Raw genomic sequence first — 27,563 nt, forward strand, 5'->3', positions numbered from 1 at the left:
ACTCAAAAGGGAGCACAGAATCATGGGATTCCATTCCAATTCTGTCTGCAGATGGTTAGCATCAAACAAACTATGATTCCGGGTGGGGCTCCTCAATTTCCTGTCAGCTCCAACTGCCGAAGTTTCTTATTCAACATTGAAGAAATGCTGTCTCCCTGTGACCTCTGCCCTCCTAGTCACTGTGTCAACTAAGGAAGTTCAAGGTGACATCTGAGTGATTGGGTTGTAAATCTCCAATATACTGGAATATGTTGGAAGAACAGGTCAAAAGACAACAAGATAGGATTGAAATCTGCCCTGCAGCTTCCAGATCCAGTGGCTGTCATTTGAGAAGTGATCTGATTGGAGGATTTGGCTGCTGGCATAAGTAGGAGAGACACACCTGAGGCCCAGGAAGGTAAGTGACATTCCTTAGTCTTGGTCATTGGCAGTTGCAAAAGACAAGTAATATGAGGGGGGGAAGGAAGAGGGAGGGAGAAAGGGAGGGCTGGAGGGAGGAAGGGAAGAGAAGAGTTCTAAAGGGATGAAAACTATGTAGCCTAGCTAAGAGTGCCTGGGAGAATCTGTATTCCTGTCCCTCCTCCATATTCCTGTAGCATAGTTGGATCTTGCTTTAGTACTTACTACATTGGGCCTCAAACTCTACTTACCTGGGTGTAAGTTTCTTTCAATTGGCAACTCCTGAGGAGGAAGGAGTCAAATCATCTTCATAAATAAATGTCATATTTTTAACTTTTTTCAAAGACAGCACAAGTGTGCTTTGGAAATTAACAATATGATGTCTAAGGAATATAAACATAATCAACTTCACTACAGGCTGTGCCTGTGTGTGTGCCTGTGTGCCTGTGTAGACATCTACTTTAGGCTTTAGCCAGGCTACTCAGCATATTATAGTAGTAGTGGTGATTATCCAGTCAGTCATTTGTTTAGTAAGTACTTATGATTTGTTACGACTTGACACTGGTATAGCACTTAATAACTTTCATAGTCCTTTACCACTGGTATTCCCCGTTTCCCAGCCTCCACTCAGCCTCTTGCCATCCATGTGTTACATGGATTTGGAGGTATCAGGTGAGTGCAGCAGAGACCTAAGCAGCAGACAGGAGAGCAAATGTCATGGTCTCTCCATGGTGTTGATTATGTAGATGTACTTACGAGGTGAAGAAATTTTATCTTGATCCAAAGAGCAGGACTGGATAAAGGCGCCTCTTCCATTCTGATTCTGTCTTAGAGTGTTATATCTATAATGAAATTCTAAATATAAAAAACGAATAAGAATGTAGTTTCTTGGCTGGGCACTATAGATTTCTCCACTTACACCTTCTGGAGCCGCCAAGTCAGTCTCACTTTTTGGTAATTCTTTACTGCAGATTCTTGGGGAACTAAAAATCTTAGTCCCACAGTCCTCACATTTGTTACTCTGCAGTCTAGTGCCAGAACCAGAACAGAAGCTGGGTGGTCTTGTACCAGAAACTGAAGAGTCCAAGTTATACAAAGGAAGAATGAGTCTCCAGAGTTGAGTCATAAAGCCTGGAGTGGAGAGCTATCATTCTAACATGCAAATGTATACATTAAGCATCAAAGTGTTAACTGTGTTACCAAAGGAAGCTTGCAAGCATAGCTGCCATCTGGAATCCCTTTCTGACAACTGAGGTATCTTGGTAAGTAACAGCTCTGATATGTACCTGGCACATATTGATGCATGGTAAAGATTGCCAAGTAAATGGGGGCTCTGTGGGAATTTGCCCATTGAATTATCAGAAATTCTTCCATCTGTAGTTGCTTTTCCAGAGTTGTCCTGATAGCCTCCATTTTAAAATTTTATTTAATTTTTTAAATTTAATTTTATTGTAAGGGTTATGTCAGAGGAGTTATAGTAAGGTAATGAGTACATTTCTTGTCAAACATTGTTATCCCCTCCTAGCCTCCATATTCTTTATCTCAGACCTTGCTAAGACCAACAGCTATGATTTGTTGTCCAGGAAACTGGATAGTTTTCTTCTTTATAGACATTCATAAGCTCATATGAGAATCTGAGAAATGCCAGGCACTGGTGGCCCATGCCTATAATCCTAGCTACTCAGGAAGCTGAGATCTGAAGACTGCAGTTCAAAGCCAGCCCAAGCAGAAAAGCTCATGAGACATTTTTGTGTATGTGCCAGTCCTGGAGGATTAAACTCAGGGCCTGGGTGATGTCCCTGAGCATTTGTGTTCAAGGATTTTCCAATCTTTGGTGGTTAATTGCAGATAAGAGCCTCATAGACCTTCCTGCCTGGGTTGGCTTCAAGCCTTTTTTTTTTTTTTTGCCAATCTTTGGGCTTCAGCTCAGGGCCTGGGCCTGAGAAAGCTCAAGAACAGTGCTCTACCACTTGAGCCACAGCACTCCTTCCAGCTTTTTCTTTGTTTGTGGTACTGAATCTAGTGCTTCGTGCCTGCTAAGCAAGCACTCTAAGGCTACACTCCCGCCCCCCAGATTTCTAGTCTTCTGAGTATCTAGGATTACAAATATGAGCCACAACTGCCGAACCCATGAAATGCTGTTGCTTAGATAGTAGAGTGCCAGCTTTGAGTTAAAAAGCTAACAGCCAGCATCTAGGCCCTGACTTCAAGCCCAGTACATGCACGAATAAACAAAACACAATAAAGGAGCCTGAGAAAGGGATATATTTTAATATACCAACATAGCAAAGACAATGCCATAGGTTCCATCCACAGCGCCACAGAAACAAAGAAAAAAATCCTTTCAGTGTGGAATTGCTCCTAAGAAAGAAGTAGTTTTGAGTGAAACATCCCAAACTGGGCCATAAATACCATAAAACTCCCATCTTGGTATTTCTTCTGTTTGTGGCTCACTTGCTTTGGCTGGCCTATCATAGGGACAGGCAAGCAACCTAATGGAGAAGCTTACATGACAAGGGGCTGAGTCTTCTGCCAATGGCCATGTGAGCAACCCACCTTAGAAGCAGTTCAAGACCTCAGATGAGCCAGCCCTGGTGAGTGCAGCCCCAGGAGAGACTCACCTGCACCACCTAGCTACATTGCTCTGAAATTCCTGGCCCACAGAAATGGTGAGATAAGAAATGTTTGGGAATACTTTTTCTGAAGTAATAAATGAACAAGCAGCTAGCTCTTTGACCTTTGTAAACTGAGTAATGTCTCCTGAGCTTCATTTCCTGGACTATATAATGCAGATGATGATTTCTACCTAACAGGGGGATATAAATAGGAATTAAGTGATACTTATTATGTCAACAGTCTTCATACTTTTGATTTTAACTGGCTTTGGAGGAAAGATCTTATGAGAGACATCACTGAATTCCATGCCCTCTGGGTGTCATCCCAGTTCTAACTTCCTTTGCTTCTAAGAAATGTATATAGACAAGCCAGCACCAACCCTCACATGGCTCTAACCACACCTGGGGATCACTGCTCTTGCTGGATCGATTAAGGATGCCTCATAACTGAGTCCATGAGTTTGAGGTTCCAGCGACAGATAGTGGCACTACTTACCCGCATCCTATTTAAATCTAGTTTATTATTCCTTATATTTTGGAAAAATAAATAAAACATTCCACACCCTGGTATAGGTCCCAGAAAGGAACCTTGAAGACTTGAGTGCCCATAGCCTTAACTCTATAACTTACCAGGAATCACATCTTGGTTCAGTGCCTTTTTGTGAATGACTGAACACTTTCTACAGTTCTTTCTGTCATTTTTTCTCTCCATGTTTTGCTGTCTAAAAAAAGAAAAAGATGAATAAGATCCTCTAAGTCCAGGTACAGTGGCTTACTCCTGTAATCCCACTTATTCAGAAGACAAAGATTGGGAACATCAGAGCTCAATGACAGAGTAAACAAAAAGTAAGCTCCTATTCTCAACAAAACAAGCTTGGCATGGTGATTTTCAAAGTGCAATCCAGATACGTAGAGCGCATAGATAGGAGGATTATAGTCTGAGGCCAGCCCCGGGCAAAACACCAGGACCTATCTGAAAAATAATTGAAGCCAAACAGGACTGGGAATATGACGCAAGTGGCAGAGTACTGACTGCCTAGCAAGTGGGATGCCCTGAATTTAAACTGCATTATGGACTCCCCCCTAAAAAACCCATAATATTGGGAAAGTATCAGTAATCAAATTCTTATATCCAGTACTGAAACAATGTAAGCATGGTCTAACATCCTTATCACAGACATCATCTCTGCACCTCTGTCCTCCTGTTTGAGAACTTCCTGTAAGAAAATGGATCCACACATAAAACTATGTTTACAGATTATTAAAAATAAATGTTTGATTCCACCATAATCATCATGTGCACACATAAAATGCACACACACAATTCCATCTTAAAATCCATTTTTTTGTTTTGTTTTGTTTTTGTATGCCAGTCCTAGTGCTTGAACTCAAGGCTCTGGTTCTGTCCCTGATCTTCTTTTGCTCAAGGCTAGTACCCTACCACTTGAGCCACAGCTTTACTTCTGACTTTTTTGGTAGTTTAGTGGAGAAAAGAGTCTTACAAGACTTCTCTGCCCAGGCTGGCTTCAGATGGCCATCCTCAGATCTCAGCCTCCTGAGTAGCGAGGATGACAGTGTCCAGCTGTTAAAATCAGTTCTTATCCTGGAAAGAAGTTTGCTATGTAGTGGGTTCAATGGTTTTGGCTCTGTAGGTACCAGCTGAATATATCCCAAGAATTCCAGCAAAGTGGGTTTTGTCAGGGCCCCATGGGGACTCAAGTCTGTTGGGAACATGTGGAATTAATTTTAGTTGTGGCCACCAGGGGGCATCAGAAAGAAGCAACTACAGTGACCATTTATCAGATTTCAACCTTCCTACTCCAGAGATTCTAGTACCTCCAAAAGAATTCTAATCAAGAATTCTTCAAGAATTAAGTCCTCTTAATAAATCTCTTGGTCAGCCCCTGAAATACATTAATATTATAAAGATAAACATTCTTAGTGTGTATGGTTGTATGTCCAGGCAAGCAGGGCATGAATGAGATTGCTCAGGGCTGGACAGGAGCTTGCATGGCTGAACAAATGTGTGCATGGCCTGCTAGGCGTGGCCAGCTGGTGGAAAAGGAATCCTTCTTCAGGGAGGATGGGGCTAGGAAGCCAAGCCTTTTCCCTCCTGAGTCATATTTTCTCACACCTCATTCTCTTGTCTCCACCCTTAGCCTCTGGGGTATTTGAACATCTGCTCTCCAAAGTAGAAAACTTGGATTGCCCTCAAGTTCATACAGTCCAACATGTGACTATTGTTTTTTCTGCTGCTCTTAATCTTCTCTGTGCACTCAAATCTTCTGGACAGACATAACAGCCCAGGGAAACTAGAGGAAGGTAGATTTTCAACAAATAACTTAAGCATGCTCTTAAGTTTAAAGTTTTGCCTCAGAAGTTACTTAAAGGAATATATATTTTTCATTTTTCCCATTTACATTTCCATAAATAATTTACAGTTTATACTTCAGCAAACTTTATAGAGAACCTATCCACTCAGAAATATATCTATTCTTATCACATTAGTAATTATTCTGGATTGTGTAGGTTACCAAATTTCAATTCCTAAGTCATAAACGAATCTAACCACTTCCCTGAAGTAGATTAAGTTTCATTTTAAACATGTGCTTTTGTTTCATTTAAGATGGATACTAGTGGTTCATGCCTATAATCCAGCTACTCAGAAGACTGAGATCTGAGCATCAGCCTGGGCAGAAAAGTCCACTAGACTCCATCTCTAAACTAACAGTCCAGAAGCTGTTGTAGGACATGGCTTAATTGGTAGAGTGCCAGCCAGGTGAGAATGTAAATTCTCATTTTATTCAGACCCCAGAACCACCCCCCTTCCGCCTCCACACACACAGTCTTAGTACTTCTGGACTTCTGTAAAGCCTACATAAGGATCTTGAAAGAAAAACAATTAGAACCAAGAGTATTTAATAATATTATTTCAGGTGGCTGGGAGTTTGGTCTGGTGGTAGAGTGCTTGCCTAGCATTCACAAAGACCCGAGTTCGATTCCTGGGCACCACATACACAGAAAAAGCTGAAAATGGTGCTGTGGCTCAAGTGGTAGAACTCTAGGGGAGCCCAAGGACAGTGCTCAGGCCCTGAGCTCAAGCCCAGGACTGGAAAAAAAATATTATTTGAAATGGCAAAATTATTTCATTCAACTTAATAAGACCTATTAAAACATCTAAACTGCATACTTGAATTCAACAAATAAAAATTGTAAGCTTGGCTGGGTGAGTAAGTAGCACCAATGTTCTTGTACTTAGAGGCAGGCTTGAAGCTGAAGACAGACATGAGAGTTTGAAGTGAAGTTCCAAATGACACATGTAATTTTTAGCACAAGCTTCACACTGTGTCTTTTTTTTTTTTTTAGGGGGCGGAAGGTCAATAAAACAGCCCTGATTAAGTGCCCAGTCCCACAGTGGAGTGCTTCCTCACAGGAAACCAGTCTTTCAAGACCTTGTCCTCTGCCTCCATTAGAGTTTATTATCTACTTAAATAGGCGTTGCAGGACTTCCCTCCTTGACTCTTGACCTTTCAAGGTAAACTAGCTAAGTTCTGCTATGGAGGACTGAAGCCACGCTGGCCACAAGTTGTACCAGTGGGTATTTCAAAAACATTAAGGATTTCTCCTTGGGATTTTACATGCTTTACGGCAAGTTAGTGCTGGGAAGATGCCTTGCTTAGGAATGAGGAGTCATCCCTTTCTCCTGTTTTTAGTGAACTTTCAGGATGCGGCTGAAAGCTGCCATAGAGCCATAGAGACAGCAGTGACAGTGACAGTGGTAGCAGGCAGATAGTGGTGCAGAGGAACCCCAACTGACAGATGTCCATCTGGCATGCAGGGTCACCTTGAGTGCTGTCATTGTCTTCTAGAGGTGCTCAGAGAATCACCTGGGGAGATTTAAAATGTGATTCAAGAGCAGGGAGCTGGTGGTTCATGCTGTAAATCAAGCTACTCAGCAGGCTAAGGTCTGAGGATTGAAGCTTGAAGCCAACCCATGCAGGGAAGTTTTTGACACTCTCCTCTCCAGTTAACCACCAAAAGGCCAGAAGTGGAGCTGAGCTCAAGTGGTAGAGTGGTAGAGAGCTCAAGGTTCTGAGTTCAAAACTCAGTGCACTCTAGGTAAAGAACCATGCCATGGGATTTGGATGCTGGGAGGGAGGCTGGGCTTCCTGCCTCTATATTTGACCAGAGGCTCCAGTTAGCTGTTGCCTAATCTTGCTGAGCTATCCCAGGACTTCCCTTCTGTCCTGGGACTGTGGCTGCAAGTAGCCCTCAATGCAAGGAGCAAGTGGCTGGAGTGAACAGCTCAGATGCACAGCCAAGCCAAGTCCAGCCCAGCTCAGACAATGTCTTATTTCAGGATCCAGACATTCACCCTGTGTCTCATAGATGAGAAAGTAGAAGCCCAGCGTGGAACAGAGGAAGAGAAAGAGCTTGTGCTTAGTTCTCATGTCTCCCAGTGGGCAGGGAAGGTGTCTGGGTCTCTTATAGGCTGATCCACTGAAAGATCGCTTCTGGTCAGGTTTCTTTCTTCCTCCAAAGTTTACAATCTGGGATACACATAAGAGAGCTTTCCTTCCCCTTCCTCCTTTGTTTCAGACAAGATGAACAGTGGTGGGGAAATAAACCCAGGGTGTTGAACAAGTTAGACAAGGGCCTTTCCACCAAGCTCCAGCCCCAACCCTTTTTAAATTGTTTCAAAATGTCACTGATTAGTAGAGCCCTAAAAATTTTTGAAAGAAATGTATTGAATGGTGAATTGAAACAGGGTTTGGGAGGTTGGTCAATGGTGGCTCACGCCCCTAATTGTAGCTACTGAGGAGGCTAAGATCTGATGATAACTGAAGCCAGCCTGGGCAGAAAAACCTATGAGACTCTTACCTTCAATTAAGTACCACAAGACAGAAAGGAAGGAGAGAAAGAAGAGAGGGGGTGTGTGGAGGAGAGAGGGGTGGAAAGAGGGAAGGAAGAAAGGAGGAAGGGAGGAAGAATATACAAAAGCGTATGGACAAAGCCCAAACCCTGAGTTCAAGCCCCCCAGGAGCAGAAACACACACACACACACACACACACACACACACAGGGGTCTGGAGACTGCATAGAGCCCTAGATAATTGATTATATGTTCCATTTTTTAATATCAAACAATCCCAAAAGGGAAGACAGCAGCCACCATACATTTCCACTCTAGTCTTAGCTTTTATGTAAATAGAAAATGAATGTATCTTCCCTGCCACTATAAACAATGCTCAGTGCTAAATATCATCCAACACCGAGCTTTTTCCACATTCTGAATTACTTCCCCAGGAAATGCCTGCGCTAAAGGTTTCCCACATGTTTGTGTGATGATGATGTATTTTGTCAAATTGCTTTCCACAAAAGTTTCACAGGTTACACCATCAATGTGGATGTCTGGGTTTGGCTGTTCCTTTCTTGATATTAGAAATGAAAGTCTGAAAAAAATTTTTTTTCATTTGCGAGCAGGATAGGGGTTAGCAAGTTGTCACAATCTTTTATTATTTCAAAGTGATAACTATTTCCCTTATTTTACTGAGTATATTTCCTTCTCAAGACTTTAGCTTATTTCCTTCTCAAGACTTTAGCTCATTTCCTTTGCCTATTGGTCTTTTAGTAGGCCATGGTGTGTGTATAGGAGTGGGCATGCAGATATGAGCACACACAGTTATGCATACATTAGTACTGGGGCTTGAATTCAGGACTTAGCTTAAATGCTTGCTAAGCATTTTTTGGCTCTGCTACTTAGCTTCTTGCTAGTTAATGGGCGGTGTCTCTCAGATATTTCTGCCCAGGCTGGTGTCAAGCCAGGATCACCAAACCTCAGCATCCTGATTAGCTATTGGCACCCAGCATGTTTCAGAAAGTGAGTGTGTGTGTGTGTGTGTGTGTGTGTGTGTGTGTGTGTGTGTGTGTGTGTGTGTGTGCAGTACACATACATGTCAGCTCTGGGCTTGACTGCTCACTATTTCTGAGCTTTTTTACTCATGGCTAGTGCTCTACCACTTGAGCTACAGCTCTTCTTCTGGCTTTTGGGGTAGTTAATTGGAGATAAGAGTCTCGAGGGTTTTCATTCCCTAGGCTGGCTTCAAACTTCAATCCTCAGATCTCAGCCTTCAGAGTAGATAAGATTACAGACTCAAGTCACTAGTGCTGGGCTTTTTATTGGTAGAAACAACTCCAGTAAGCTCCATCTTTACATACCAGGCAATGTTCTTCTATTACTCCCAAGCATCCTGGTGAGTCTCCATTTTATAAACTGAGGCTCAGAGAATGTAAGCAACTTGGCAAGATCTCACAGTGGGCAAGTGGCTGAACCTTTAGCCAGAGACTCATATACTTGTATTCTTTTCTCCAGCTCTGCCTTTTCTTTGGGCATTTGTTGGAAAGCTAGATAAATCATAATTTCAATAGTGAAGATTATTTGCTCTTTCCACTTTCCCATTTGTCTTAAAGTTTTACTTTTGCAAACCTAAGTTAAAATGTTGATGTTGTTAAAGATGAGGTACACATGGCCCAGAAACATATGAAACTAAATTGAATTTCACAAATTAAAAGCAATGAGATTTCAGGTTTCACTTGCCAACTTAGCAATGATGGGGGAGTGAAGTGTGGATAATATCCAGCCCTGAGCTCCAGATGAAGACCTGAGATTTTTTTTTTTGCCAGTCCTGGGGCTTGAACTCAGGACACTTTTTGCTCAAGGCTGTTGCTCTGCCACTTGGCCATAGCACCATTTCCGGCTTTTTCTGAGTATATGGTACCAAGGAATCGAATCCAGGGTTTTATGCATGCGAGGCGAACACTCTACCACTAGGCTATACTCCTGGCTCAAGACCTGAGATTTCTACATAGAGGCTTGTAAACAAACTGGTTCTCCTTTCAGGTGTTCAGTGCATACAAACTACAAACTATAATGCTGGGATTTTATTTTAAGGAAAAATCAGCAAAAGGCAAAAGTTTGCATGTCAGATGGCATTACCTGAAGCTATAGATATATAGGTAGATAGGTGACTGATTGATGTGATGTGTGTTAGAATGGCCTTGGTCTGTGTTCAGTCACCCCAACTAGTGTCTAAGAGCCTGAACAGTGAGAAGTTTTAGAAACAGGAGCAGCCATTGGTGGTACTAATGCTAGGCTGCCAATTAGTATTAAGAGCCTAAGGCTGGGTCTGTAGTTCAGTGGTAGAAACTTACCCAGCATGTAGGAGGCCCAGCACCATTAAAAAAAAGAGCCACATGATCTTGATGATGCGAATTCTAGAGTCACATGCATCAACTCTGGCCATAATTAAAGAGCCAACAGAACACACAGACGGGGAGTCAGGCTGGATCACAGGATATAGTACCCTGGAATCTGAATGCAGGTTGGTAGCCATTTGACCTGGCTACTACTAGATAAATGCATGTCTACTTAGGTAAGTGGCATTAAATTTTTATTTCATTTTGCATTTTAGAATCGGATCTTGACCTATCTGGAAGTTATTTGGGAAAGATTGCCTGATTTCTCAATGATTTGATAAAGAAGCCTGAGGAATAGGGCCCTCCTGGGAGCATGGGTGGGCACAGCCTGAGGTGTGACGGTGAGTGGATATCATGTGAGCTCTAGACCTGGTGGGAAGAGGGCTCCCACTGCCCTCTTGCCGGCCTCGGGTTGGAGAGATCACCCTTGATTATATGGGGTAATACACAGTTGGTTGTCACTAAGTGATGCCTGAGGCCATCACTTAGGATCAGATCACCCTCCTAGTCTCCCCAAAGACACTGCCTGGAGTCCCTTTCCCAGGCCCTTTTCTTAGCTGCAGCTTCAGTGTCGCCACACAGGACACAAGTTAAATGTCACCTCTGACTATCCCTCCCTTAGCAATGTGGCCCTCCCACACCTACTTTGGTCCTGTCTCATTACTTAATTAGCGTAACATCTAACAATATACTTGCAGTGAGCCAGGCCCTGTAGTAACCCCTTTACATATACTAACTCCTTTAAGTGCCATAATAACATGCTAGCGGCATGAGTATCCCCATTTTACATAGAGAGAGCAAAGGCACAAATTGGTTGTATAGCTTTTCCAAGATCACCGAGCTGGTATGTGACAGGGCCAGCATTTGAATCCAGGTAATCTGCTTGTGCTTCCAGCATAGCACTTCCTTTTTTAAAAATTTTGTGCCAGTAGTGGGGCTTGAATTTAAGGCTTTGTACTTTCTCTTGGCTTTTTTACTTAAGGGTGACATTCTGCCACTTGAGCCACTCGTTGAGAATATGAGTCTCATAGACTTTCCTGCTTGAGTGGGCTTCAGACTGAGATCCCCAGTTCTCAGCCTCCTGAATAACTTGGATTACAGGTGTGAGCCCTGCCACCTAGTTGTGTTGGGTGGGGAGGAGGGAGTTGTTGTTTTTTGTTTTGTTTTTTAGTGATATTAAATTTTGATCTCAGGCCTTGAGCTTGCCAAACAGGTGCTCTGCCACTTGAACCTTGCTCCCAACTCTTTTTTACTTTAGTTATTTTTCAAGTAGGGCCTTTTATTTTTGTCCACAGTTCTCTATCTGCCATGATCACAGACGTGAACCACTGAGGCCGATTTGCATAGCACTTTTAACATTCTACAATCGTGTGTGTGTGTGTGTGTGTGTGTGTGTGTGTACGTGTGTGCATGCATGCGTGTGCACGCGCGCATGTGTGTGTTTTCCTGATCCTGGGGCTTGAACTCTAGGCATGGGTGCTGTCCCAGAGCTCATCAGCTCAAGGCTACTCCCCTACCCCTTGAGTCACAGTGCCAATTCCAGTTTTCTAGTTATTAATTGGAGATAAGAGTCACAGGGACTTTAGTACCTAGGCTGGCTTTGAATCACGATCCTCAGATCTCAGCCTACTGAGTACCTAGGATTACAGGCATGAGCCATCTCACCCAGCCACAATCATATTTTTGTTTTTACTTCTTTGTTTAATGAGACAGCACAGACTGTTCTCAAACTCAATCCACTTGCTTCAGCCTTCCAAGATGCCTGTAGGCATCTACCACCAAATCTACTCATATTTCAACTGTATTAATGTATCTCCCTTATAGAAATGAGGCAGATGCTTTGTCTTCTTTGCTTATTTCTTATTTCCAACACAACAGAAAGGTGCCTAGCAAAACAGCAGTAATTTCTATATGAATGAGCAAATGAATACCTAATGAGAGTTACTAGCTGTAGACTCTCTCTTCATGTGTATTCATTGCAAAGTTACAGAATTTTTTTTTGGAAGGCCCCAACTCAAGTTAGCTTCATTTCATTTTGCAAGATTCCATTCTGTCTGGAAGACTACTTCATTTTGTATTACACATGCTTTTCTACTTCATTTTGTATTTCAGAAGCTTTTCTATCTCCCACCTTGACAGCATATTCCAAACTAACATTGCCAACTAACAACCACCTTGGCAAAAACATCAGAAACTGACTCCCCCTCCACAGCAGCTTCCTACAACAGCTACCGAACTAAAACTACAAAACATTAGCAGTACATTCCTTCTTCTTAAATGTTCATAAACACAACTCTAACCCCACCCAGGATGACACTTCCCCTTTCCTCTCGTAAAAAGTGAATATACCTTTGCCACTCTGCCTTTTGGTGAATAAAGAATTCTTTCACCTATCTGAGAACTGGCCAAAGCCTTACACATAAGCATTTCCCAACAGATGCTGTGAACTTGAGAACAAATGAAGAACAAATCCAGACCTGAGGAAGCCACTAGGCAGATGGCAGGCTGACTCATCAGGCCCCCTACACCCCCTTGAAGGTAATTCAGGTTCAGGCTTCACAGCGCTGAGCACTGCAAACCTTACATACTGTGAGCCACACCCTGAGATTGGCTGTCCAACCCAGGGCAGCCCCAAGTTTCCTGAAGTGAGCCTACACTCCATTCATTCTTGGCATTCAGACAACTGTTCCACATGCAAAGATGAGTTCCAAGGCATAAAATAAATGAAACCCAGTGTTGAGGGAACTCAAGGCTGCAGTTGAGGGGACTGGGTATCATGGGCAGGGAAATGACCTACCTCTGAGGTTGGGCCTTATTGACTCAGATTTTGCCAGGTACCAACATGTTTTTTTGCTAGGTACCAAGCATGCTTCTTTGGAAGAACTAATGTTTATAATCTGTGTGTGTGTGTGTGTGTGTGTGTGTGTGTGTGTGTGTGTGTGTGTGTGTGTGTGTGGTGGATCTTGAACTCAGGGCCAGGATGCTTTCTCACTCAAGATGGGTGCTCTACCATTTGAGCTACACCCTACTTCAAGCATTTGCTGGTTAGTTGTAGATATGCATCTCTCAGATATGTGTGCCCAGACTGACTTTGAATCATGATCCTCAGACCTTAGAGTTCAGAATAACTAGGATTACAGGCTTAAACCATTGGTGCTAGCTAATCATATCTTGTACTTAGCTCTTACAAAAATCTTATACATGTTTTTGGAAATCAACTCTAGGCTCCATCTTTAAATGCTGTATACAACTAGTGTCAATTTAAGGCAGTTGTTTAAATGACTTAATTTCTCAGAATTTTAATTTAGTCTGAAATATTCTGAATGTTCAGACCACAAACACAAGCAATATAGAAAGACCATAGCAATTGACTGGCATTTCCAATCCTTCCTTTATATGTAGACAATCTAAAGAATTTAACCCAAGATGGAAAATTCGAAAGTGGACTCAGAGGAAATAATTACATCACTGAGCACACACTTCTTTATTTAGAAAAAAGAACTACAAAACTATGAAGAAGAAAAACATTTTTTCTAAGCACCATCCATCAGTTTTATTATTCATCAGTAGCAGCTCTTCCTTGAAACTTCAGCTGCATTGTGACTAAACTAATATGATGTTTCAAAAGCCAACATGCAAAATACCTTTCAATTATTAAAAGCTGATTCAATTTTAAATATTATGATTCAAGGACTTTGGAAAGATTCCATGAACTATTAAAATAGAATTCCGTGAATCCACGAATTAGGAGTATATGCATGCACACAGACCATTTTTCCTGGCACAAAATGAGGCTGGGGGTTGGGTTATTACCCCATTGGAGAGTGAAGAGGATATGGAAGCCAGGCATTGAGGGTGTTTGGAAAATCTCTAGCAAGAGGGAACAGTCAAAGTGTATTTGTGTCCATCAGTTTCCTCTACTTCTGAGTAAATATAGAGAGGCTGGCCACGACATTGCTATTATTGCTGTAGTCTGCCTTCTGACAGGAAGGGAAATGTATACCTGCCCTGACTAGCAGCCTGTTTATAGTTTCATTCCTAAATCCTGGATTCCAATCTTCATTTGCTGCCAATTAACTATATATCATTTGATAAATCACTTCTTTTTTCTTTTTTAATAGCTAATGTCTCTGCTATATCAGGGAATAATAATACTTTGCTTATCGGATACTTTTCTGGTAATTAGGGGACCCCTTATAATTTGAAGAGACATAATTCCATGAAAATAATTTTTAGTTATATTTAAAACCCAGAGAACATAGGATATGTGAATAATCTACTAACACTTAAACTAACAAGCTAGTTATGATTAACTGTTTAGGTTTAGGAGGATTGTTTGCTTTTTGATGGTACTGGTATTTGGACACATCATCTTATGCTTGTTAAGCAGGTGCTGTAACACTTAAGCCAAGCCCACATTCCTCTTATGAAGGGGTGTGTGTGTGTGTGTGTGTGTGTGTGTGTGTGTGTGTGTACAGTTTATCCAACACTTGTCTAAACAACTTTGAGTTAAGTAGGAAATGGAAATCAGTATATGAAAATCCACATAATTCACTTAAAGCAGTACTCTAAAGAAAACTTGTGATGCCGGGTGTGGTGGCTCACGTCTGTAATCCTAGCTACAAAGGAGGCTGAGATCTGAAGATTGAGGCACTAAAGATCATGAAACTCTTATCTTCAATTAACCACTAGAAAATAGGATTCGATTCCTCAGTACCACATACATAGAAAAAGCCAGAAGTGGTGCTGTGGCTCAAGTGATAGAGCACTAGCTTTGAGAAAGCCCAAGGACAGTGCTTAGGCCCTGAGTTCAAAACCCAGGATTGGCCAAAAAAAATAATCAGAAAATTGAAAAGAATTTAATTAACAAATTAAATCATGTATTTTGGGGCAAAATATATAAAATAAAGCACTGGAAATTGTGAACTTAGAATGTGATTAAGAATGAGAAAGGTGTTGGATGCAACTATGTTTTATACCTATAATCTTAACAATTCAAGAGGCTAAATCTGAAGATCAAAATTCAAAACTATTTTCCATATCCCATGTGCTCCCTCCCTCAGACTCATTTCATGTTTCGCATCTCCTTCTTCCTTTATTACATATGTACATTGACTATTCTTGCTATCATTGTTTCATGTTACCTTTTCATTTATCTACCCTCTTCCATTAGCCCTCTCCCAAATGATTAACATTTTCTCATAAAAAAGTGGGAAAATACAAGCAAAAAAATGGAAAAGATATTTGAAAAATCTACGCTCCCCCTCCCAACTAGGGGCATAAATGAATTCTACCAGCACTTTAAGAAGATTTTTCTGCTACTCAAGAGGCTAAGATCTAGAAGGTCATGGTTTGAGACCATCCTAGAAAGAAAAATCTATAATACTTTGTCTCCATTTAGCAAGCAAAAGGCTGGACTGAAGGAGTGCCTCAAGTAGTACAACATAGGCAATGAATAAGCAAGCCAAGTGAGAGTTCAAAGCCCTAAGTTCAAGCCCTGGTGTTGATATGAAAAAGAAAAACTGAAATGATTGAGCATAATCTGCAGATAGTCAAAAGGAAAATTCAAGGACATGGTAGAAAAGGGGTGAGTAAAGGAAGAAAAAAGGAGGTCAAACATGACTATTGGGAGATAAAGGAAAACCATTTTGGGGGCCAGGAGTTTGGCCTAGTGGTAGAGAGCTTGCCTAGCAAGTATGAAACCTGGGGTTGATTCCTTGGTACCACATACATAGAAAAAAGCTGGAAGTGGTGCTGAAGCTCAAGTGGTAGATCTCTAGCCTTGAGAAAGCCCAAGGGCAGTGCTCAGGCCTGAGCTCAAGCCCAGGACTGACAAAAAAAGAAAAAAATATTTTTGAGACTATTTTTCCTATCCTGGCGCTTGAACTTGGGGCCTGGGCATTGTCCCTGAGGTGCTTTTGCTCAAAGCTAGCACTCTACCACTTGAGCCATAGCACCACTTCTGGGCTTGTCTGTTTATGTGGTACTGAGGTATCGAACTCAGGTCTAGGCAAGCACCTTGCCAATAAGCCACATTCTCAGCCCAAGACATTTTGACAATACACTGAGGATATCAGGAAGAATGGATAGATGGAAATAGAACTCCTTTCCTTGACTAAATTATTCAGCTTCTGGTTACTTTCCAAAATAATCACATTTGGATTTCATTCTGACAAGGACTGATATGCTAGTGAGAATGAGTTCTAAGCAAATATTTTATATATAACATGTATGTGTATATGTTCATGTACTGGGGCTGAGCTCAGGGCCTGTGTACTGTACTTTAGCTTTTTTCCCTCAAGGCTGACACTCTACCACTTGAAGTGAATGTGTATATCCACTTCTGGCTTTTTGGTACTTAATTGTAGGTAAGTGTCTCATAGACTTTCCTGCCTGGGCTGACTTTGAACCTCAGAACTAGGACACTCAAATTTCTAGAGGAGCTAGGATTACAAGTGTAATCCAGCAGCAGCCAGCAGAGAAGTTTAGGGAAGCAAATGATGGCTCTAAGAATATGCAGACTTCTTGCCTTTATAGAAAAATATCTACATTCACCTTTGGACTAAGCACTTAGACATTTCTTGAAACTTTAAGACCCTGAAGGTTTGTAGGGTCTATGATATTACAGCCACTGACTTATTAATGCAGGAAGAATAAGAGGGTCCGTCTTGACCTTATCAGCCTCCTTGTCCTGAGTTGGCCTTCAGTGAACTGTGGGAGATGCCGGCCCCTCCCTTTCCCAGTGTTGAAAGCTTCTCCCGTATATGGGATATAAGGGCAGTTAAAACCCTTTTGATTTATACTCATGCCAGGCCCAGTGTGGTTGTAACTAGGATATAAATAAGCACTGCATAACTTTGGTCTCCATGTGCACAGACGCCTGTCTTAAACATGACTGCTAAAAACAAGAGGTTCCTTGGAAGATAAAATACTTACTCCATTAATTTTGAAAAATAGCAGAAGCATATGGACATCTTTTCCCCCCAGGGGTAGAAATAAGTCTTCTAGGGAAAAAATCAACAGTAAAATTCCTTCACAGATGTTTAATTACTCAATATGGAAATAAAGGTCCACAGAAGTTCTATTCATTTTCAATAAGTAGACTTGTATCTCAGGAAAAAATGCCTCAGAATACTAATCCTGAAATATAAGTCACTAAAATACTTTGGCATCAGGAATGAGTCTATGTTAAAATGCTATGAATAGAAAGAGTTGGATTTTATAAATCCTACTGAATGGATTTGTTTAATTTGGGAAATTAAGTGAAAATTTAGCCTAGAGTTCTGGAATGTTTCTTAAAATTATTTGGAGTGGAGAGAAAAGAGAATGATTTCATAAAATTCCATTAAAATGATAATGAAGCCAAATTTCTAATATAAATAAATTTATGAATTATTTTGTATGTATTTTTTTGTACTGGGACCTTAACTCTAGATTTCACTTTTGCTTGGCTTTCCCTCTCAAGGCTAGTGATCTACCAGTTGAGTCACATACTTCTAGTTTTGGGGTTTTTTTGTAGATTAATTGGAAATAAGAGTCTCTTGGACTTCCCTGTCTGAGCAGGCTTCAAACCTTAATCCTCAGATCTCAGCCTCCTGAATAGCTAGAATTACAGGTATGAACCAGCAGCATCTGGCTCCGAAATCAATTAACTTCAAGCTTTGTTTACCATTTTTCTTTATCGGGATTTGTGGGTCGCTTACCCTGGCACAATCAGTTCTACAATGTATTTCTGCCTACTGCCCTTCCAAAATGTCAGTGGATGAGAAGGCAAGTGGGGGGTGGAACAGGAAAGAACACAAGGCAGAGAGAGAAACAGTAAAACATTATTGGGAAAAACAGAACGGAGGGGAGGAGAGAAAAGAAGTCCCAGATCAGGAGGCTAGCCTTGTGGTAGAGTGCTTGCCTAGCATGCATGAAGCCCTGGGTTCAGTTCCTCAGTACCACATACATAGAAAAAGCCAGAAGTGGTGCTGTGGCTCAAGTGGCAGAGCACTAGCCTTTAGCAAAAAGTGTCCAAAGACAGTGCCCAGACCTTGAGTTCAAGCCCCAGGACTAGAAAAACAAAAAACAAAAACAGAAGTCTCCCAGCTTTCCTAGGATTTTTTTGATGAGTCATGGGGCTTGAACTCAGCCTGGGCACCATACTTGAGTTCTTCAGCTCAAGGCTACCACCCTACCCTTGAGCCAAGCCCCACTTCCCATTTTCTAGAGGTTAATTAGAGATAAGAGTCTCAGGTTCTTTTGTGCCCAGACTGGTTTTGAACCTTGATTCTCAGATCTCAGCCTCCTGAGTAGTTAGGATTACAGGCAGGAGCCACCACACCCAGCTTTTCCTAGGATTTTCTTGTGTTCATCTGGGTCTCAGAACCAATGAAAATAACATGCAAGAAAATGCAAAACAATAGCACAAAGGTGGGTCCCCATAGCTTATATCTGTTATGCTTAGCTTTCTGGGAGGCTGACATCAGGAGGATTACAGTTCACAGACAACTCAGGCAGAAAGCAAGACTCTATTACAAAATAACCGGGAAAAAACAACAACCAGAGCTGGAGGTATTGCTCAATGGTAAAGAGCCTACCTGACAAGCATGAGGCCCTGAGTTCAAATCTCAATACTGCCATTCACTCCCCACCCCTAACAAAAGGTGACATAGCACTTGTCTCACGAGGCACTATTCCCAACATGGAACCACCCACCCAGCAAGTATTCCATACCACTGTGGTATCAGGTGACACCTTTGTCACTAGTGACAGTCTCAAAAGTAAGTTTTCAAAAGCTAAGCCAGCAAGCTACTTCCACCCTACATGTAGGTGGCCTTTGGCCCAACCACCTTGCACAGGTGGTTTAAAGCTAACCTTTCCGGATTGAAGTCACCCATAGCTGAGGATTCGCATTCAAGGATTTGTTGCTGCAAGGTCAGATGCTTCTTCTTGGTAGCCAGGAAGTCCTGATCCAGCACTTCATGATGGCCCTGCAGGTCCTGTGGCACAAAGTAAGAGGAGTCGTTCACAAGTAAGCCTGCGTGTGTAGTCACTGTCCCCAAAATGTGGTAATTCTCAACACTATGCCCACCAGCTCCTGCAGTGCTGTTTCTAGAGGCCCCTCCCTGACCTTCCTAAATGGACCTGTTGTAATCTTGTGTATTTACTGAGCTCTGGTAGCACATGCCTGTAATCTTAGCTATTCAGGAGGCTGAGATTTGAGGATTTCTATTTGAAAGCCAGTCCTGGCAGGAAAAACTGCAATTTTTAACTCTATCCAGCAAAAGGCTAGAAAATGGAAGTGTGAATAAAGTGGTAGAGTGACAGTCTTGTGGCTAAAAAGGGAAATTTTGAGTACAAGGCCCTGAGTTCAAGCCCCAGTATTGGGAGGGAGGGAGGGAGGGAGAGAGAGAGAGAGAGAGAGAGAGAGAGAGAGAGAGAGAGAGAGAGAGAGAGAGAGAGAGAGAGAGAGAAGAAGAGGAGAGGAGAGGAGAGGAGAGGAGAGGAGAGGAGAGAGAGAGGAGAGAGAGAGAGAGAGAGAGGAGAAAAAGAGAGAGAGAGAGGAGAAAAAGAGAGAGGGAGAGAGAGAAAAAGAGAGAGGGAGAGAGAGAAAAAGAGAGAGGGAGAGAGAGAAAAAGAGAGAGAAAGAGAGAGAGAAAGAGAATATGAATTCAAGTTTGGAAACTTTCTGGATATAAAAATGGTAAGTCTGGTAGATGTTTTCCATTTTCTTCCCATATTCATCTTCTATGTTTCTCTGTACCCCAGCCAGGAAGGTAACAGTGACTCAGACACATCAACAGGCTTCCATCTGTCCTGGCTTCAGTTGTTTGCAGCCAATAGAAGACAGTGATAGGTATGTTTGATTTTGGTGCCATGTGTCTTATATACATGTTTATCTGAATTGGGGAAGGGAAGGGGAACAAGAAAATGGTGAGACAAAGGACAAAGGGTGAATCAATGCAATATGTTGGAAATGAGGGGGGTTAGGGAGAGGGAAAGTGGAAAAAAACAAGGGAGGGAATAACAGTGTTCGACAAGAGATGTGCACATAACTGTAACCCCTCTGTGTATCACCTTGACAATAAAATTAATAATAATAAAAAAGAAGTGACAGGAGAGAGGAGTTGGAGAAGGACAAGATAAAAGTCTTTATTTCTTCAATTCCCTGCTTTCTATGCCATCATGGATTGGTTATGTCCTCCTGCCAAGAGCCACTGAGCTGGCTAGCTACCCCTCCAGCTGCAGCTACTTCCTTTAAGCTCCTGTCTCTGATCCCTGAACCAAATGGGTCTGGAACTCTCAGACCACAGGCCATTTACTATCTCAGTCCCAGTAGGAATCCCTGGTTACCCTCTACCATAAGGAGGAAACTCCGGAACTGAGGCCCCTAAAGACCTTGAAACAGTTCTGCTTTCTGGACCTTTTCGTTCTATGTTCAGCCAGTTCCCCAAGTCATCATTTTCTGATACCCTTTGATGCCTATCATTTATTCCTTATCTCCTACAATTGGCTTTCACATGCTGACACCAGGTTTGTCAAGCAAGGAGCGTTATGCCCTCTTGGTAGCCAAAGAAAATATGTGTCTTATGCACTTTCCTTTCTTGAACATTTGATAGCATAGCCCATTTCTCCCTTTCTTGAAGCCTTCCTTTTTCTTTTTTTTTTTTTTTTTTTTTTTTGCCAGTCCTGGGCTTAGGCTCAGGGCCTGAGCACTGTCCTTGGACTTTCTCAAGGCTAGAGCTCTACCACTTGAGCCTCAGCACCACTTCCGGCTTTTTTCTATGTATGTGGTACTGAAGAATCGAACCCGGGTCTTCATGCATGCTAGGCAAACACTTTAACCACTAGGCCAAACTCCCAGCCGAAGCCTTCCTTTTTCTTGATGTCAACAGCTAGGTTCCTTCAGGTCTGCTCCTGACCCTGTAGGTTTTTCCTCTTCAGTCTCCCTTGTGAGCCTCTTCCCCCCCCCCCGCCTGCTCTCTAGTTATTATTTATTGCCTATGACTTTATCCTTGGATAAATCTGTATTATTGATCCAAACCCCTATGAGGTCTAGATCCATTGCTTTAACTACACACTGGACTTTTCTACTTGGATGTCCCACTGGAGCCTTGAAATCAAGAGTCTCCAATTGTACTTGACACCTTGTCTCCTGCCTGCTTTTCACACCTCTTGAGCTAGATATTTCAGTTGGTCTTGGTTATCCAAGCTTCCCCTCTTCCATTATTCATCCTCCCTTTCAATCTGTTGCTCCCTCCCCTCCATCCTTACTGCCAGCCCTGGTTCAGGCCCTTGTAACTTGTCCTGAATTATAGATTCCTAAGTAACTGGTAACTGCATTCTTTTTTTTTTTTTGTCGGTCCTGGGCTTGAGCTCAGGGCCTGAGCACTGTCCTTGGACTTTCTCAAGGCTAGAGCTCTACCACTTGAGCCTCAGCACCACTTCCAGCTTTTTTCTATGCATGTGGTACCAAGGAATCGAACCCGGGTCTTCATGCATGCTAGGCAAGCACTCTACCACTAGGCCAAACTCCCAGCCCAGTAACTGCATTCTTATCCCATTGTTCAAACTCAAATAAAAAAATCCAAGCTCCTTAGCATGGCTTAGAGGCATTCCAGGTGTGGTCTTTGACTCCTAGCTAGTTTCTGCTCTTCCACTTTACCACAAGTACTCTGAGCTCCACCCAAGAATTCACAGGGCTACATAGATCCTCATGTTGCAGCACTTTCTTTCCCGTGTGTCATTGCATCTGTTTCCTTTCTTTTAGAGGACTCTTGTGCCCCCTCCTCTGCCAAGTTCACCCCATTCCAATTGTAACGTCCACATGAGAAATCATTTCCCTGAAAGGTGAGGGTGCACCTCTCATGGCCCACTGTGAGCGCCATCTCCAGTGTTACTTAAGTGGTCATTTATTGATCAGTTCATCAATCTGTTGTTTCTAATAGACTAAAAACACTGGAATAGGCCAAGTTTCTTCCAACTCCAAATTGCTAGACCTTGGGAAAAACTTGAACATTTAAAACATGCCTGATTTAAAACATGTCTTCTGCATGCATGGTTTAATCATTGATGTCTGAAAGGGTTCCTCTGAGTTTTGTTCACACTTTGGGATTTTGTAGCATAGCCTGACTGAACCTGGACCAGACCTGCAGCAGAACTTCTGGCCAGCGGCCTCATTGCTGAGACCATGTACAAACTCTATCTCCCACCTTCAACCCATTTGTGGGCCTTCCCAATGCTCCACCTCCATTGCCTACCACCCTGGACTCACAATACGACCGCCATCAAAACACAAATTACTTATTTGAATAAATGCAGTAAATAAGCAAGAATTGAAAGTAAAATATTTTAAATCTGAAAAGCATTGCTTTAACTTTTACCAAGGCTCAAAGTCTACAACACTGAGATGTCAGATACTACCAGTTTTTATAACCTAAGTCCAACAGAACCGATCAGTTACCAATAGGTTTGCTCTGTGTGTGTGTGTGTGTGTGTGTGTGTGTGTGTGTGTGTGTGTGTGTGTGTGTGTGTGTGTGTGTGTGTGTGTGTGTGTGTATGCTGGTCCCGGGGCCTGAACTCAGGGCCTAGCTGCTGTCCCTGGGCTTTTGTGCTTAAGGTTAGTGGTCTACCATTTGAGCCACACCTCCACTTCCAGCTTTTTAGTAGTTTATTGAAGATAGGAGTAATATAGATATTCCTGCCCAGGCTGGCTTCAAACCACACTCCTTAGAGCTTAGCCTCCTAAGTAGCTAGGATTACAGGTATGAGCCACCTAGCTTTGCTTTTGTAATTGCCTATATGCATGTTCAACTCTAGAACATACTATGAGTCCAGATTTTTTATTACTAGTTTATTATTATTGACTACTGGTGACGTATGTAATAGATGCCTTGAGAAAAAAAAGATTCATACATCTCGAAATGAAGATGGCTTAACTTTTAGCCAAACATCTCTTTTCATTCCCACCATTGAAGAGATGACATTGCTTTGTAAAGTAATTCATATTTGCCTATGTCAAGTTGCCAAATAGTATTTTTAAAAAGTGAATTGGATTCATTACCATCCTCCTGTCTTGTACATGACAGAGAGACTCCTGTTTGATTCTTTTGGAAAATTCTTGTACCTGCCATAAAAAATGCAATATTTTATTAGCAATTTGGTCATTTGTGTTTGAATTTGGTTACTTCCAATATTTATAACAAGCTTTCAAAATATTGCCTTAGTGGTCAGTTGTTCAGTCTGTTCTTTTAACCTCTGGCACATCTGTGTCCCTTGGGATATCTTTAGAAAGATGTGAGAATTTGAAGAAGGCCCTTTCTGAGAGGCTGATGCCAACTTCAAAAGGTTTGTCTCCATTTCTATTCCTGTATATAAGAGAGAGTAAGCTTAGGCTAAGATTCATTTTAATGTATCATAATTTTATTAAGTACTAGACACAGAAGTCACCACCATTTGCTACATGTTTTTTAGTGTTGTTGTTTTTAAAATGCCTATTGAAGGCAGGTGCTAGTAACTCTTGCCTGCGATCCTAACTACTCAGGACGCTGAGATCTCAGGATCACAAATCAAAGCCAGCCCAGGGAGGAAAGTCCATTTGACTCTCAGCTCTAATTAACCAGCAAAAAGCTGGATATAGAGCTATGGTTCAAGTGATAGAATGCTAAATAGCCCTGAGGGGGAAAAAAGAAAACTCTGGGACAGTGCCCAGGCCCTGAGTTCAAGCTCTAGGATCAGCACACAGAAAACAAAAAAAAGGCCTATTTAAATACAGAAATTTTAAGGCACTGATACCTGTGTGTTGTTGTTGGATGTGCTTTGCAGACTCCATCTGCACAAAGAATAAGAAAATGTTACTGTGGAGATAGATGGACAACACTAGTATTCAGAATGGCTTTTTTTTTTTGCTCTGACCCTTATGCAGGCAACTCAATACTATCGCAAAAGCCTGGACCAGGAGACTGAGGTTGAATTCCATTCTGAGGCTTTTTTGCTGAGTAACCAAGGTAACTCCATCATATAAGTCTCAAATGTTTTGGCAGTAGAATAGGGTTGGTATGAGAATTAAATGTTAAAGATTCACCATAATATCTAGCAAGTAATGAGTCTGATAGATATTAGCTGCCATTTTTTATTGTGTTTGACTCTAGCATGTGGAATACTCTTCAGCAATTCTCTTAAGACTAGTCTACAAGCACAATTCCAGGAGAGAAAAAAAAACCCCACTGTTCTTTTTGGCTTTGTGCCAATACAGGGGGTTAACTTAGAGCCAGGGTGTTATCCCTTAACTTTTGTCACCCAAGACTGGTGATCTACCACTTGAGCCACAGCTCTACTTCTGGCCTTTTCCTGGTTAACAAGGGATAAGTGCCTCATGAACTTTCCTGCCTGGGCTGGCTTTGAAGGTAGGCACTGGTGGCTCATGCCTGTAATTCTAACTACTCAGGAGGATGAGATCTGAGGATCCTTTCTAAGAAAGTCTATAAGATCCTTACCTCCAATTAAGCACCAGTGTGAGTACATGCACACACATACACACACACACACACACACACACACACACACACACACACACACACACACACACACACACAGTCATTTAGATACCTGACTCAAACACCCATTTTCAGAGAAAGATGAGCTAGGAATCCATTCTGCTCCACTATCCACAGGGTACCAACAACTGGGCAGACCACCAGTATTCTTAGGCAGACAAAACAGTGAATCCAGAGGCTTCCCAACACCAAGGAAACATACATGTCTCCAAGACTCAGAGAAGAAACAACCAAGCTATGGCCAGATAAACTGCTGTTTTCAGGTGTTTATGTGGTGGTAGTACGGTTAATGTTTGAATTCGCCAGTATTCACCAGAAAGAGAGGGGAACCAAAACAGGGCTCTCCTCTCTCTCTCTGTCTCTCTCCTCTGTCTCTCTCTGTCTCTGTCTCTCTCTGTCTCTCTCTCTGTCTCTCTCTGTCTGTCTCTCTCTCTCTCTCTCTCTCTCTCTCTCTCTCTCTCTCTCTCTCTCTCTCTCCACACACACACACACACACACACACACACACACACACACACACACACACACACAGCAAAACAGGCTGGGATTATGGCTCAAATGGTAGAGTACCTTTGTACCTGCCTACAAGTGTTAAGATCCAGAATGCAAACCCCAATACCACAAAAAAGGTAAAAGGAAACCATATAGGGGCCGGGAGTTTAGCTTAGTGGTAGAGTGCTTGCCTAGAATGCACGAAGACTGGGGTTCAATTCCTCGGTATCACATACATAGAAAAAAATCCAGAAGTGATGCTGAGGCTCAAGTGATAGAGATCTAGCCTTGAGAAAGTCCAAGGGCAGTGCTCAGGCTCTGAGCTCAAGCCCAGGACTGGTAAAAAAAAATAGTTAAAAAAAAAGGAGACCATATAGACCTGTCAAAGTGTCAAAGAATTAAGACATTTACTTTGATTATTAAGATGAATTTACCTTAGTATTGAAACTCAGCCAAAGAGATTCTTTGCCTCTGCATGTGGCATTGAGCATATGGGATAAGAGAGAGTAGAAAATCTGATACTAAATGATCCCTCATACAGTGAGTTTGAATTATGTTATCACAACACTGAGGTCCTTGGGGGCAGGAGGAGGATGCCAGACAATGGAAAATGTAAACAAGTTTGCCATTCCCCAGTGTCTGCCAGTCTAGAAGAAGGAAAAAGACAGCAGACACCCCCAGATCATGAGGCTGAAAGAAATACTAAGACAGAAGTAGGGAAGAAGTGAGGATGGGAAAGATGATGACTTGATGCATCGGAAGTTAGGTGACCCAAAGGAAATGGAAGAATCCAAAGGAACATTGAGATGGAAAGTTCCAGGCAAAGAAGGAGTTCAGGTCCTGAACTTCTCAGGACCAGCCAAGTAGCTGAGTCTGACTTCCAAGGGAGAAGCTGAAACATAGATGATATTTGAGAAAATAGTGAGAGACCCAAATTCCAGCTTGGGAAAATGGCACTTTGTTTCATGTGTTTTTCTAGATCCAGCTTCTGAGTTTCTGAGAGTTCGAGTCACCAGCCTGAGTTGCTCCCAAAAGAAAACCAAGAAACAAGAACTACCCTCTCAAACCCACCAACTAAACATTTAAAGGACACTATTTTCATTTACCTGCAGTTCTTGGAAAGGTTCCGTTTTTTTCTTTTTCTTCTCTGGATGTTGTTTAGAATCAAAATTTGACTTAGACATGTCTCCTAAAATTTCTTGGAAAGCCATTGGTTTCATTCTCAATGTAGGAGAAAAGCTAGCTTGTTTAGCTATTGAACATGGCTTCTCCATTGTGTTACTTTTAGAGATTTTCACTTTGGGAACAATCGCAGAGAAATTCAAGTGTTGGTGATGAATTTGACCTTGGCTATCTTTAAACCCATTGCTTGAATTTGCTTTTTCAGTCAGCTGTTTCCGGGGTACCTGCCATCGGGAATATTTTTCTTTGTCACTTGGCACCTTGTTTTTAGTTAGGAAGTGTGGATTTTCTTGATAGGCACCACCTCGAACAGCACCTGGCTCCTCTAAACCCGACGTCGTTTCTGTTGTCATGGTTAGAGAGGAACTTGGCTTCTTGCTGTTTGCACCATCCTTTTCGGGCTTGGGTGGGCCAGTGAATTCTGAGGTTTGTTCTTTGTGGCAAGATTTCTTAACATAGTGTGAAATTATATTTTTAACAACAGCTGCTTCATCAACACTGTTAGTATTCGTGGTCTCGGGAAGAGTTTCACAATCATTACCTTTGCCTCTTAAGATTAGTTCTTTAGAAAGACGATGATGTAAAATACTAGAAATGTGTGCCTTGGCAATATCAGCCTTACTAGCTGGAACACAAAGAGCCATGGTGGATGGTTTCTCCTTATTATAATTTTTATAGATTGCATATTTTGTGATTTTATCCCAAGCCATATCCACAGCTGAATTTTGGAAGGTCTTATTTTGTGTAGGCTTGTCCTGAGGGTCTGGTCCTGTCAGAATAAGCTGACCTGAGGCTCCGAGGATGTCATTCTTGAAGGTAAAATGATAGTCATTGCATATTTTCATTTGGGGCAGGTCCCCGTCATAGGGCAAATCCTCCTGTTGCTGGCAAGTTGTATCTTCTGAAAAATCAGTGTCATCCATGATTGTGAAGCTCATTGTCTCCATTCTTCTGTGACCTGGTTGTGGGGTTGTTAATTGTCACAACTGATCTTCTGGTTTTTATTGATGGTGTTCATTGTGTGATCTGTCCTGAGAAGAATGAGAAGAGCTTTCTTGTTAAACATGTTAGAATAATG

The 27,563-nt window shown here is 42.0% G+C and overlaps 1 protein-coding gene and 1 long non-coding RNA gene across 9 annotated transcripts in view; one reads left to right on the forward strand and one right to left on the reverse strand.

Annotated features, from left to right (window-relative positions):
- Positions 1-27,563, reverse strand: part of Aknad1 (AKNA domain containing 1) — a 37,527-nt gene that overhangs the window by 5,691 nt on the left and 4,273 nt on the right. For 5 of the 7 annotated variants that reach the window (XM_090334312.1, XM_090334315.1, XM_090334314.1 and 2 more), the window contains exons 2-6: positions 26,410-27,516; positions 23,320-23,382; positions 19,131-19,255; positions 3,645-3,736; positions 1,156-1,254 (exon numbers count right to left, since the gene is read on the reverse strand). In XM_090334312.1, coding sequence (XP_090190438.1) covers positions 1,156-1,254; positions 3,645-3,736; positions 19,131-19,255; positions 23,320-23,382; positions 26,410-27,432 — 1,402 coding nt within the window. In that variant the 5' untranslated portion in view covers positions 27,433-27,516. The remainder of the gene's footprint in view (positions 1-1,155; positions 1,255-3,644; positions 3,737-19,130; positions 19,256-23,319; positions 23,383-26,409; positions 27,517-27,563) is intronic. The other 2 variants (XM_090334313.1, XM_090334316.1) reach the window with 2 other exon arrangements.
- On the forward strand, positions 16-26,541 carry LOC150061433 (uncharacterized). Of its 2 annotated transcripts, XR_016535917.1 has the most exons (6): positions 16-397; positions 1,427-1,661; positions 2,877-3,068; positions 20,025-20,112; positions 24,181-24,262; positions 26,283-26,541. It is a non-coding gene; the product is annotated as an uncharacterized LOC150061433 (long non-coding RNA). The 2 variants fall into 2 exon arrangements; XR_016535918.1 differs by lacking the exons at positions 16-397; positions 1,427-1,661; positions 2,877-3,068 and adding an exon at positions 6,241-6,549.

Source organism: Megascapheus bottae, chromosome 6 (assembly GCF_031878675.1).
Source record: "Megascapheus bottae isolate mThoBot1 chromosome 6, mThoBot2.hap1, whole genome shotgun sequence".
Taxonomy (NCBI): Eukaryota; Metazoa; Chordata; class Mammalia; order Rodentia; family Geomyidae; genus Megascapheus; species Megascapheus bottae.